Source organism: Thermobia domestica, chromosome 10, assembly GCF_964235325.1.
Source record: "Thermobia domestica chromosome 10, izTheDome1.hap1.1, whole genome shotgun sequence".
NCBI classification, from domain to species: domain Eukaryota; kingdom Metazoa; phylum Arthropoda; class Insecta; order Zygentoma; family Lepismatidae; genus Thermobia; species Thermobia domestica.
The window spans coordinates 103,339,065-103,352,150 of NC_137463.1; the positions used below are offsets into that span (position 1 = coordinate 103,339,065).

At 37.6% G+C, this 13,086-nt stretch overlaps 1 protein-coding gene across 4 annotated transcripts in view; it reads left to right on the plus strand.

Annotated features, from left to right (window-relative positions):
- Positions 1-5,303: 5,303 nt before the first annotated feature.
- The window catches only part of LOC145662613 (uncharacterized), a 450,934-nt gene continuing 443,151 nt past the window's right edge, over positions 5,304-13,086 (plus strand). For 3 of the 4 annotated variants that reach the window (XM_081728341.1, XM_081728342.1, XM_081728343.1), the window contains exon 1: positions 5,304-5,621. In XM_081728341.1, the coding sequence (XP_081584467.1) occupies positions 5,448-5,621 (174 nt within the window). In that variant the 5' untranslated portion in view covers positions 5,304-5,447. The remainder of the gene's footprint in view (positions 5,622-13,086) is intronic. The other variant, XM_081728345.1, reaches the window with a different exon arrangement.

Consider the following 13,086-nt stretch of genomic DNA (forward strand, 5'->3'; position numbering starts at 1 on the left):
AAAATGCACTCATACTAAGTAAACATGAGTTCAAAGAGTCGGAAATGTAAGGAATAGCATCAAGAACATGAAAGCCATTGCCAATTCACCAATAATATTCCATCAATCTGATGCAATATTGTGTGCACGGTTGCATACCAATAAGGATGCATCCAACAACTGAGGCCAAGTTGAAATTGTGCAAGGGGACTCACAAAGAAACTGGGTAAACTAAATGAATGTCACTAATGGGATCGCATGATCGATATTGAAATGTGGCCAATGTGTGTGTTGATATCAACATGTAGCTAATGGGCAAATGTCAACATATCCCACTACTGCTGGGACACCGTCCCACGTGCGAAAAATAGAAAAATAACGTTTACTTTCTACTATTACATCTGGTACACTTTTCGGTAGAACGTAACTAGAACACGATTGTATCAATGTCACTCTTTGTTTGGGACATTGTCCCACAGTCGACACATATGAAAAGAAATATCTTAATCCATGGTTCAAATTCTGATAGAGCGTGAAAATAACAAACTTGTATCATGTTACATAGTTACATAATGTTACTTTTTTAGTTACATAATGTCATTATTATCAATGATACAAATAATAATAATAATAATGGAACAATATGTATAAACATATCTGGATACTAAAAATTATACAATTTGTTTATTGATTGACTGTCGACCTCGTTCGTCTAGAAGTCTTCAAGAGGCAAGGAAATCGTTCACATGGTTATGGTTTGAAAATGAAATGAAATGAAATTTTTGAGTTTTACGTCCCACGGTTATGCCGGTTAGGCTAAAGGGGACGGTGATGATGAGAGATGAATGAAATGGTGGAATGAAGAAGGTGGGAGGAAACGGGAGAACCCCGAGAATACACACGCACACGGTGTTTGTCCACCACAAAGTTCACTTGGCGGGAGCAGGGTTTGAACCCGGGACCCCAAACACCAGAGGTGAACGCTCTACCACTGAGCCACCGCGGGTTATGGTTTGAGTTCCGAACGAGCAAGTATACGGGTTCGAGCCAAAAATTGTTAAAAGTCATAGGTCGCGGTATAAATATGTTCAAAACTGCTCGGCCCGGGTTTAGGGTTGTTAACGCTCGAGCGGCTCAGCTCACAGCTCATTCACTATCGAGCCGAACAGAGAAGTGAGCTGAGCCAACAGCTCACTCAGCCGACCCGACTCGAGCCCTCAAAAGTTGATCTAAAAAGTTTTCTCAAAAGCTTTTAATGTGCTTTTATATATTAACGTAAGAGACAATGTTTCACACCCATACAGCACTACAGGCAAAATAATTGTTTTATAATTCTAGTCGTTAAATTCTTAGAGTGTGCCTTGATTTGTTAATATTTTCAGTATAGATAAGGTATTCCAATGACAATTAAGCAACATTTTCTTTATAAGCAGTTAGCATACGCGCCTCTGGCGTGGGAGAACTGGGTTCGATGTTGGCGGAGGCTGCTGTGGTTCAGATTCCACGTTAATCAGTAGATCCACGTCTCATATAGTCTCGCCGCTGAACGAGACGTTAAAATCAACTCAACTCAACTCACATTTTTTTAAAATTATTATTGGATTTTGCTGTTGGAGATATCAGTAAAAGTGTTTAATCAGTATCAATTTGAGCACTAGCGACATGCTGAGGTTCTCTCAGCCTTCAAAGTGTAAGCGCAAAGATTCATAAATTATCAGAAATTAATTTTATTAAAAGGTAGGCCAATCTTTTGACTAGAAATAGGGTAAGTTTGAATAATATGGGCACATTAAAAGCAAAATAATAAAATATTTTATTGATATCAAAAGATAATTTGACAGAAACATGAAATGTCTTGTCTAGAGAGAGTTCAATGTTGGTTAAGTTACTTTTAAATTGCAATGCATTACCTTGCATCAAGTTTGTCTATTCTCAGCAAGTTTGCCTCGGTTCCAACAAACGGTAGGAGCAAATTTATTATTTTTTTATTTAATTTTCTGTGTGCGCAGAAAGAGACCATTTAGAGTACCAGTGTCATACCCAAAGGAGGGGCAAAGGACCCATGCTCCCACCCACCTAAACCAATGGAAACTACTAAACACAGCTTCAATCCATTAATTCATCAAGATAGATATACAGGAAATTTATCACGTTGGAAATTTACACCTGACTGTACAAGAACTTAGATTCATAATATTCTTCCTCACAGCCGAACCAAGGATTTCTTTAAACTAGACCCCATATACAAGAAGACCCATTGAGCCGGATATACAGTCACTTCCATAAAAGCCACATCTGACCTCTAGCGAACCAACTCGAACATTTGATCATGTTAAATGACCTGAGCCTACCTTACCTACTCTAATGGTGCAATTGGTTTAAATGGGTCGACTCACGGCTTGTTCACCACAGAGCCGAGCTCAGAAAGACCGCGTCTATCGAGCTGGCCGGATCGAGCCGATGGCTCACTTGAGCCGAACCGAACTGAGCTAATGACTCACCCCAACAGAGCAGGCTCGAGCCATCGGCTGCTGAGTTGAGCCGGGTCGAACCGAGCAGATTGACTCGCTTCTACCGAGCCAGTGCTCATCCTAACCGAGCCGGCTCGAGCTGTTCACTCACTTGAACCGAGCCGAGCCGATTGACATCACTATCCGGGTTGTTCTTCTAATTGGGCTAAAAAATTCAACCAGAGCTCCTTCGTGGCTAAGCGATTAGCTCACACGCCTTTGGCGTAGGAGACGGGTTCGATCCTCGGCGGGAAGTCATGTGGTTCGGATTCCACGTTAATCAGTAGGTTCCGTCTCATATAGCCTCGCTGCTGAAAGGCACGTTAAACTCAAAATTAACTCAACTCAGCTTGAAAATTCAACCATGCAGGTTTCAGCCTAGATGGTAAGAACTACAGTAATTATACATTTATATTGGTGTTTACGAAATTAAAGCCTGTCTCGTTGTAAAAATATGTTGCCTCTCGTTATCGAGACGAGACGAGATGCCAGAATTGTCCCCTGTAGTGAGCAACACTAAAACTATTCCACATTACTGCTTATGTTTCTCATGGGTTTTGCTTTCCAGTCTAATCAGACCATGATTTCAAAAGGATCTTAAACGAGCTGAACGAGCGAGCCATATATCAAACTCGACTCGACTCGAAGCTCGACCTCAAAAACAGTGACTCGACTCGGAACTCGACTCAAGAAAATTACCTTTGACTCGACTCGTGCCCATCCCTAAGTGTTGGATCTGTTAAATATATATATATATATATATATATATATATATATATATATATATATATATATATATATATATATATATATATATATATATATATATATATATAAACAGATTACGAAACTTGTGATTTAGGCATATCTTATAAGTAGTGAAGCGTGGGCACCCATTAAAAAAATAAATGGTCATCACCTATTTTGTACACTATCATCATACTTACACGAAGTTAAACTATATTACATTTAGAAACATACATTGTATTTCCGTTACTATTGGCGCATTGTACCGAGAGTAAAATTTACCTATGAAAAGCTTGAGATTTCCTTAATGCAAGACTTGCAAGAATTTTGCATGCAAGACCAAGACCAAGACCAAGTCCAAGACCAAGGGTTCCGGTGCAAGACCAAGAGCAAGACTGGATGTGCAAGACCAAGACCACAACGGTCTTGGTCTTGGTCTTGCATTTGCTCACCACTAGTGATTATAAAGACGAAATAAAATGAAATAAAAAACTGAAATGAAATTGTTTTCACGTTAATTCAAAGAACTGAACCCCTAGAAAAATTAGGTCCAGGGTGTCCCACTCTGCGGCCAGGAATAAAACATTTACATATTAATATATTATGTTAATAGCCTTTTACTGTACACAAGAAATTTATTTCATGAATTTTAATAAATTTGCACTTTTTGTATTTAAATAAAATGCACTTTTAAATTAGATAATAAACTTTCCTTCATTTTATTTCTAAAAAAAAATATTTTATTTTATATTACGTAATTTTGAGGATTTTAAATTTCAATTATTTTTAAAAACACTAAATATAAAATACGTAAACAACAATTACTTCATACTTAAAGAAAATTAACAGTAAATAAAGTTTAGAACCAGCTCACTAACAAAAGGTAACACAAAAATACAAGTTACAAATACCAAACGTTTATTTACGCATTAAGTATCACAAGCATTAAGTAGCACCAGGGGGGGCGATCGGGGCGATCGCTCCCCCAGAAGAGGAAAATTTTATATATAAATAAAATATATAGTTTATTTTTTCACGCTCTTAAAAGTAGCTCTAAGTAGCAGTATTACAACCCACCGCCCCCCCAGAAGTCCGTCCTGGATCCGCCCCTGAGTAGCACTATGTGTGTGAACATATTTCACATAACTTAGGCAGTAAATATTCTTCACAAATCGATACAGCTTATTTTTAAAATATCCGTGTTGTCCTATTTTACGGGAACAGATATGAATTTATATAACACGTACTTCTTTCATCAGGAAATGCACTCCTAATACCTTGTCAGTTATTTCTTGTGGGTGAATTTGCATTCTTTGGTGTCCTAGGTACCCTGAATGCAGATTCATTTTACAAGCAGAGCTTAACTTAACCTCTATTGGTATAAATACAGTATATGGGGACATGCCATAAAAACGACAGCACAGAAACACTAATGAACTTGTGCTAAGTGACAAGAATTGATTCTAACCGAGTCATTGTAGAAGTGAAGTAGGTTGGCCCGCTTGCCAACACGGAAATAAGTCCGTACGATGCAGGCGCGGCAGGGATGGTGTGTGTATGTCCGTGACTAAAACAATGGAAAAAACACTGCGTCACAATCCCTTACGTGTCCCACACCTTTGGGAGACTTTTATCGTTAGAGATCATAACTTATATTGCATTTAGATCTAAATTGAGTTTACCATGGCATCCTTATGGACTTTTACGTGCTTACAAGCGTAAGTCTGGGTTACGCTAAAAAAAAAAAAAAAAAAAAAAAAAAAACACTATTAGGGATCTTACATATATTTTGACTAGTTACATATTTCTCTTTTGAAATAATATTAGATATTTCTTCCGTAAATTTTAAAAACATTATTTCCATACAATAAGATAGCACCAAAATTTGTTTTCTCAGAGCATAATTTTTAATTCCATGCTCTTCGGCCAATTCCCTGTTTGCACCAACAGTTTTTCACGTTTTAGTGTCATCTCCACCACCCAAGAGCTTTTTCCAATGTGTTCTGTTACGCTGAGATCATAGATTCTCCAGAAAACAGTACATCCCAGTCGTAATCCAGTGTTGATTCACTATGTGTTGGGTTCCAGAAGTATATGGTACTTCCGGCTTATTTGACCCATTTTTCTCTAATTTTCGATACATTAATTGTAATATTGTAGATAAAGGTAAATTAATATAGTACTGGATAAACGTATCAAAGGAAAAATCTGATGTTTTATCCATTTTCCGTTTTCGTGAAACAAATGAGAAACTTTTTCGAAATGGATTATTTCAGATCTCGATATTCTTTTTCTCAAATATTTTCAACACCCGCATTTGATGATGGTTTATTGGAAGATTTTGCCAGTTTGCAGTTAGATAGGCCAAATGATAGACACCTTAAGGTACGTAGTTCATTTTTGTGACTGCATTTTTAGAAGCATGAAACCTCAAATTTCTCTAGTAGTTAATACATGTGCCTTTGGTGCACGTGGTTTCAGGTTCGATTCCAAGTGGGAACGCACAAAATTTAATTTCATAATCATTTACGTTCACTAATCATCCATTTCCTATAGCCTAAAGGGTATAAGCGTGGGATGTTAAACAAAATAAGGGATAAATTTTGAACTGGGGAGCCAAAATCAGGTAAAATCACCATGTTTACAGGAGAAATAAGTTGATGTTAGGTAAGTGTAATTACTAAGTACTAACATAACATAACATAACTCAAGCTAGCCTAAACCATCAAAAACACAGAAAATATATGAAGAAAGTACGAATTTAACCAAAGAATTCTGGCCCCCAAATCCAATAATCCTAACCTAATCTAACCCAAACTAACCTAAACTGACCTAAAATAACCTAAACCATCAAAAAATACAGAAAGTAAAGCAAGAAAGCACGAATTTTAAGCAAAATATTTTGCGCTCCCTCCCTCTAGTTCCAAAAATATGCCATTCTCTCCTAATGCCATAAAGCTTTTGTTCTATTAGTGATTTTAATGCTATTCTAGATTATGGGGATACATATTAATGTGTTTCTTTCATTATAAAATCGACTCTAGTACATTAGATTTTTGGAAATGTTTTTACTTTAGCCATTTCATTCATTTTTTTCGATTCTTTGATTCAGTGGTATGTTCTTTTGGTTCCGATGCTCTAGCTGCGCATCAATAAGTAGTACCGCTTTAAAATGGTATAGTGTAGTAGAGAGGGTAGAGTAGAGCAAGATAGCAATAAGCATGGCAGGACTAGGAACGGATTAGATTAAGGCTAGGGAAGGTTTGACTAATTTTGATAAAATTGTGCGGAACTGAAAGAACAAGTCACTGAATCGAAGAATCGAAAAAATCAACGAAGTGGCTAAAGTAAAGACTTACCGATTGTTTAAATAGAACGAGTGAGCACAGATTCACTTAGGAAGACTTAGCCCTTGTAAGTATAAATATAGCGTGCGGACATATGCCATAAAAACGACAGTGCAAAAGACGCCAACCAAACTGGGGTGGTTTTGGATTTTTTTTTTGGGGGGGGGGCGGATCAGGTAATATCAAAGTTTACAGGGGAAATGAGTTGATGTTACGGAAATGTAATTACTAAGAGAGGCTAAGTACTAAGTTAACCTGACCTAACCGAACCTAAATTAGGGAGAAAGCCGATCTCTGCGAACCTAACCTAACAAACAAATAATAAAAAAATATAGCGAGAAAGTACGAATTTTAACCAAAAAATTTTGTCACGCCACATCCAAAATTATGCCACCAACATGAGCTAGGTGACCACTAAAAGGAAGAATTGTATCTAACAGCAATTCCTTAACCGTAAGAGTAGGACAAAGCTGGCAGGCCCGTGCGGTAGCGTCAGGGGTGTAGCCACGAAGGGGGGGGGGGCAACGGGGCCAGACCCCCAACTAACTTCCTTCCCCCCACCCAAATGACCAGCTTTAAAGTTAAGATCTAATTAATAATTTACCGTAAAATTGTATGGAAAAATATTATTTTACCATACCGAGCGAAAAATAGTATGGTACCTCTTCCTTATACCGATCGGAAAATAATATGGTATACTTTCTGTGACAGCAGATTGCTCAATTTACTGCGATTTATATTTGACAGTTTAAAGTCAAACGTTTTAACAAAGTACTATAAATACTACCATTAAACAATGGTACTAAACTAATTACTAAGTATATTATATATATGTAACTAGAGTTTAAAAAAAAACATTTTTATCAGAGGGAAAATTTGGTGAAAAATAACATTTTTATTCAGTTTTTCAATTTGGACTTCATTTGCTCTTTTTAATGCTACTTGGTGTAAAACAGGAAGTGAGATATAGCTGTTAATAAAATAATTACGTTTTTTAGTCACGAATAATGAATAAATATTTTTGTCAGGAAATCATAAAGAAATTAAGTGCAATTTTAAAGGAAATCATATTCTGTTGCTTTTTGTGGAGGTCTGTGTTCAATTCGCCCTCATACTGTGAGTTGAATGCGAATGGAGTTGAGGCAAAAGTCAGTTGTTGTTGTCGATATATATCTAACATACTACTTGGTTGTAGCAGTTCAGTTACACTGTCAACTTGTGTAAGGACAGAGTGAACATGGGACCACCACAGAGCGTCATAAGGGCATGTATGCTGTACGAGTTCAAACTGGGGTCAAACTAAGCTGCAGTGGGGCGGAAGATATGCCAGGCCTTTGGTGAAGGTGTCGTGAATACACGGACAGTGCAGCGGTGATTTAACAAGTTTAAGGACGGTGACGAAACACTTGAAGACGCACTACATGCCAGAAGACCAACGCATATACAAAATGAATATCTTCAAGCAGCAATTGAGACGAGCAGTGGGCAGACATGTAAGAAACTGGGACTACAATTCAGTGTGACTTGTGAGTGGAGAAAACATTCGGCAGCACCTCCATCAACTTGGGAAACATTACAAGTTGGATTAGTGGGTCCCACATGATTTGACTCCGGGCCAGAAGGCAATGCGAGCAGACACCTGTTTCTTTGCTGTCTCGTCTGAGGAAGGAGTCGTTTATGGACAGGGTGTTGATATGTGATGAGAAGTGGGTCCTGTACACAGCTCCACGGTGCCGTCATTAGTGGTTAGCATCCCATGAACCGGTTTCAAAACAGCCGAAACCAGCACTGCACCAGAAGAAGGAATAGTAGATTGCTCGCTGCGTCGTGCATCGGGAACTGCTACCAGCTGCTCAGAGCATTAATGCAACTGTGTACTGTCAGCAGTTTAGCCGTGTTCAGAAAAACTCAAAACACTGGAGGCATCACTTCTGAATCGCAAAGGGATCCTTCTGTTAAAGGTATAACGAGATGGATTGGCATGAACTTTTAAATCAATCCTCGTATTTTCTCAACTCCAATTCTTAGAAACGAAACGCAACCAGCTAACATTTGGAGGAGAACAATGCTCAGGAATTTGTCACCCAAAAGGTGCCTCACTTTTCCAGACAGCCCTGCTTCTCCCGTCAGTCCAAACAAGGTAAAATATTTTCGCTACCCTTGTGCTGAACGCCCACGCAGCAAAACTCATGTGATGATGACAGATTTTACGTGATAATGTAAAATCTATCAATAATAATTAATTTCATGATTTATTGAAATTATCAGTGCCTTTATAGTGATTTCAATTAACCTATGGGTTATTCATTCTACATCATTTGTGAAATAAAGAAGCAAAAATTTAATGTTTTCTACGAACTATATTTTAGTTTGCTAGTGTATTCTTGCGCTGTTAACTGGCAACGATGTGACGCGCGAAGAAGTGAAAAGAGCGTTGACATCTGCTGAGCAAATCGGATGTATTCAACATACGCTCTCAAAATAAGTTTGATTTTAAAATTTCAAAACTAAGATGGATAGTAATTAAGTTCTCACATATACATAATACATCAGGACATCTGGGAACAGTGAGATGTGTATAAATGATGTTCCGACAGGAAGAAGAGAACATACATGTGTGATAATAAGAGTTATTCTTACGTATTTCTTTCGCCAATGTAACGAACTCATAGAAGAACTCTACTGTACGTCAAGGAATGGGATATTAAACTCCTCGCTATGCAGTAATGGAAGTCAACTATTCAATAGTGTACTAGTGAATTTTTAGCATCGTAACTGTCGATCGCGATTAGCGTGCGCGTTAACGATATCGTCCCGTAAATAATTGGGCCACTACATGAAAAATAAAAATTCTGATGATAAGTCAAAAGTGTTCTGTGTTGGTGTTTACATGTAAATATTTCAGTGTCAGTGATGATAAATCAAAATATAAATGTCTTACGAAATATTTCTTTTCTTTTTAAAATTCGTAGAGAGTAAAATCCAATAAGATTAAAGAGTGTGATTTTACATTTCCTTTCATAGTGAATCAAGGATGCTAAAGTTTTAAAACGTATGCAGTCTACAGTAGTATGTCACAAGGTAAGGTATTTTTTAAGCAGTGAGCTGCAAACGTTTACTTTCGTCTCCCACTACTCGTCTGGTGTTAACCACACATACCTGTCCCACCTTGTATTCTTTTACAGGTAGTAAGGCGTATACCTTTGGATTGAAGCAACAGCGACGGTGGGCATACGGCATATGCTTCTGGTATGTGTAACGCCCGAATCCCAGGACCGTGGGAGTGAGGTTATTTGTTTTGTTACCAGTTTGCCACTATAATTCATTAATTTGTGCAATTGAATGATGTTATAAAGAAGATTTTTAAAAAGATCCAAGGTTCGGATCCCGATAGTATTATTAGTTGGTCTTCTTGAACTGGAACAAGCAAGTATAGAATCCGCCTCCCATTATATCTGGCTTTCCGTCACAGAAACAGATAATGAACGAACCCGGCACCCTTATATCTGACGTCCTGAACAGCAACATACTAGGATTAATAGTAAAATGTGTTCCGACCTCCCAAAACTCCCATTATAAAGGACACTGCTAAGCCCCACGTGGCTAGGATGACCCGGGACACCATTCTACGCCTTGGATGGGAAACACTATTGCATCCGCCATACTCCTCGGACATTGCACCGTCCGATTATCATCTGTTCCATTCCTTGGACAATTACCTTCAGTTCAAATCCCTAGTAGAAATGCAAAATGCACTTGGTACATTCTTCGCTTCACGGCCCACAAAGTTCTGCCGCGGTGGAATCCATGGAATCCCTGAACATAGGCAGAAGGTCTTCGATGCTGATGGGGAGTATTTTTGATCTTCCAGGTAGTCTTAGCCCCAGGTGACATATCGATGTTCGAAGTGCTGGATGAAGAAGGAATATGACTTTCTTGGTTTCGTTTATAGATAGGCTCTGTGTACAAGAGCTTAAATTGAAATAGTTTTGCACAAAGGTATAATGTTTGGTTCGGGGCAGTAGTTCTTGGTTAAACATAATAAAAATTACCTGGAACATAATTTATGGAGAAAAAGCAAAAAATAAAAAAATATAATAATAATAATAATAATAATAATAATAATAATAATAATAATAATAATAATAATAATAATAATAATAAAAAAAGCTAAACAACTGTTTTTAGTTTCCTGGAAGGAAACCAAAATTTTCCGGTTTTTCAGGCCTCAAAAACACTAGCTGCAACACTTTTTGGGGGGTTCTGTACGTTGTAGCTGGCCTCCCTTCAAAAACGACGGGAACCTCCTACTTAAACCTGCTGGCCACATCACTGGGTAGCGTTTGAGTGTATCCATAGAGAGGAGGTCCTTCAGCAACATTGGGTATGCTTACAAAACAAAGATAGTGGAAAACGACTGTTCCTATGCCTTAGCTGTCAAACAGCTTTCGCAGACTTGTATTGTTACGTATCATGACTGAACACACTACATTCACATAGGAATTCAATTACACTCAGCTTCTTTATGGATTATTATGTGGTGAATAGCATACGGTTTGGATTACATTTTTGAACATTATTTCAGATGTCACCGATAAGATCCCCATACATTTTGATTACTTATATAGGCCTATTCTTCTGGAGAATTAATTTTTTTTTTAAATCTTTAGCTTCCGAGCCAGGTTTTGAACCACGAACCTTTTAGTTATCGATTCATGACTTTATCCACTTTTTTCAAACTTCCTGACTAGTTTTTTCTATTTTAACCACTTCTCAGAACTACTACACACGACAGGGACATGAACACAGAAATATCGAGGACAGTTAAAATTCAACCCTTGCTCTTCAGAGGGACTCGAACCTCAAATGGGCCTCATCTCACGATCATCAGCCTAACGCCTCAGACCGCTCGGCTACACCCACCGGCTAACCACTCAGCCACGGAGAACTCTATGTAGCCTGTCACATACTTTTCCTTTACCGACTAGAATGGGATATTCCAAACGTTGACTCGGTGGATGCGCCGGTCAGATGAGACGCAGACCTCTTGTAGCTTAGTTATAGGTTGTATAATGAACTTCCCCTTGTTCAGAAACACTTTTTTAGTCTGTAAAATTTATTCTTATTGTGTTCATTAAGTTATATTTGATAGAACTATATGATAATATAGTGCCAAATACTTTGCGTCGTTATCTGTTACATGAATGTTTAATGTAAAGGATTCCTACTTGGATGGTCTTAGGTTCGAATCCCAACCATTCTTATTGATTTTTTTCTTCTAACCACGCTCGTACTGTGCAATCGAGAAACTCAATTTTTAAGTAAATGTAGTCGCAGCTAGTTTAAGACGAAATTATATTGTAATACGATATTTGTTATTATATGCTTTTCTTTAACTTGCGATGTTTCAAGTTTGATATTAAATCCCACTACCTTAATGTAATTAATTTCCGTACGTCATATTGAAAAAGTAGCCAACGAATTCCTCTTCGAGAAAGACCATATGCACATTGTTTTCCAGATGGTAATTTATAGGTATACTTAAGTTGGTTGAAATTCCTGCATAGTTAGGAGCTAGACACTGAAACCATCCCCAAAAAGGGAGGAAGGTGACATGTAAAAGTAGTCAAATACGAATGATATTAGTGTCGAATTCATAGTTTTCGGGATCACTGACATAAATAGTGCCATTCCAGATGTAGTATAAGTCCAAGGTCGGACCCATTGGTATGAGAGTCAGAGGGAAGAACCAATAAAGATTTCCGAACAGTTCCTTTGGCATGAGTTTGAATACACTGAGAGTGAAAAGTGGTAATGCACAGATACTGGTGTCATGTCCGGACCTATCAGAGATATGATTTCTGGGGAATTGTCGATGTATTATTCCCTGATCAGTAGCTAAAATCGTCACTGCTTTGCAGGGGCATAAGCAGGAATTTATTTCAAGAATAGAAAGCTTCTTAAGGGGTCCAAATTGAATATGAGGACATACTGTACTAAAATGTATGTACAGTATGTATAACATCATCTCTAAAAATAGGTAAAATTTACAGAGAAGTAGTGATATCGGGGGGCAGGGAGTCCTGGACCGTCAGGACCTACATTATATGTATGTCCCTTCTACTCTAAGTCGATATAAGCTTTTCTTCAAACGTGTAAGACATACCATGTATATAAAAAATGTAGAACAGAATAAAATATAAATAGAAAATATATGTAATTACAACTAAGAAGTAGAAAATAATTACAAACTAAAGTTGGACAATTTTTTTAAACAATCACACTTGAAAGGAAAAGTATATTTATAAAGCCATTTTCCACTTATGCAGAGCTAAAAACAAGTGAGGAGTGCTCATCTGAAGTGCCACTATTCATCTCTTCGAACAAGAAAACTATGAATTCGACACCAATATCTTTCGTATTCTATTCCTTTTTACATGTCATCGCTTCCCCTAATAGGGATGGTTTCAGTGTCTTACACATCACAATAAATTGTTCAGATG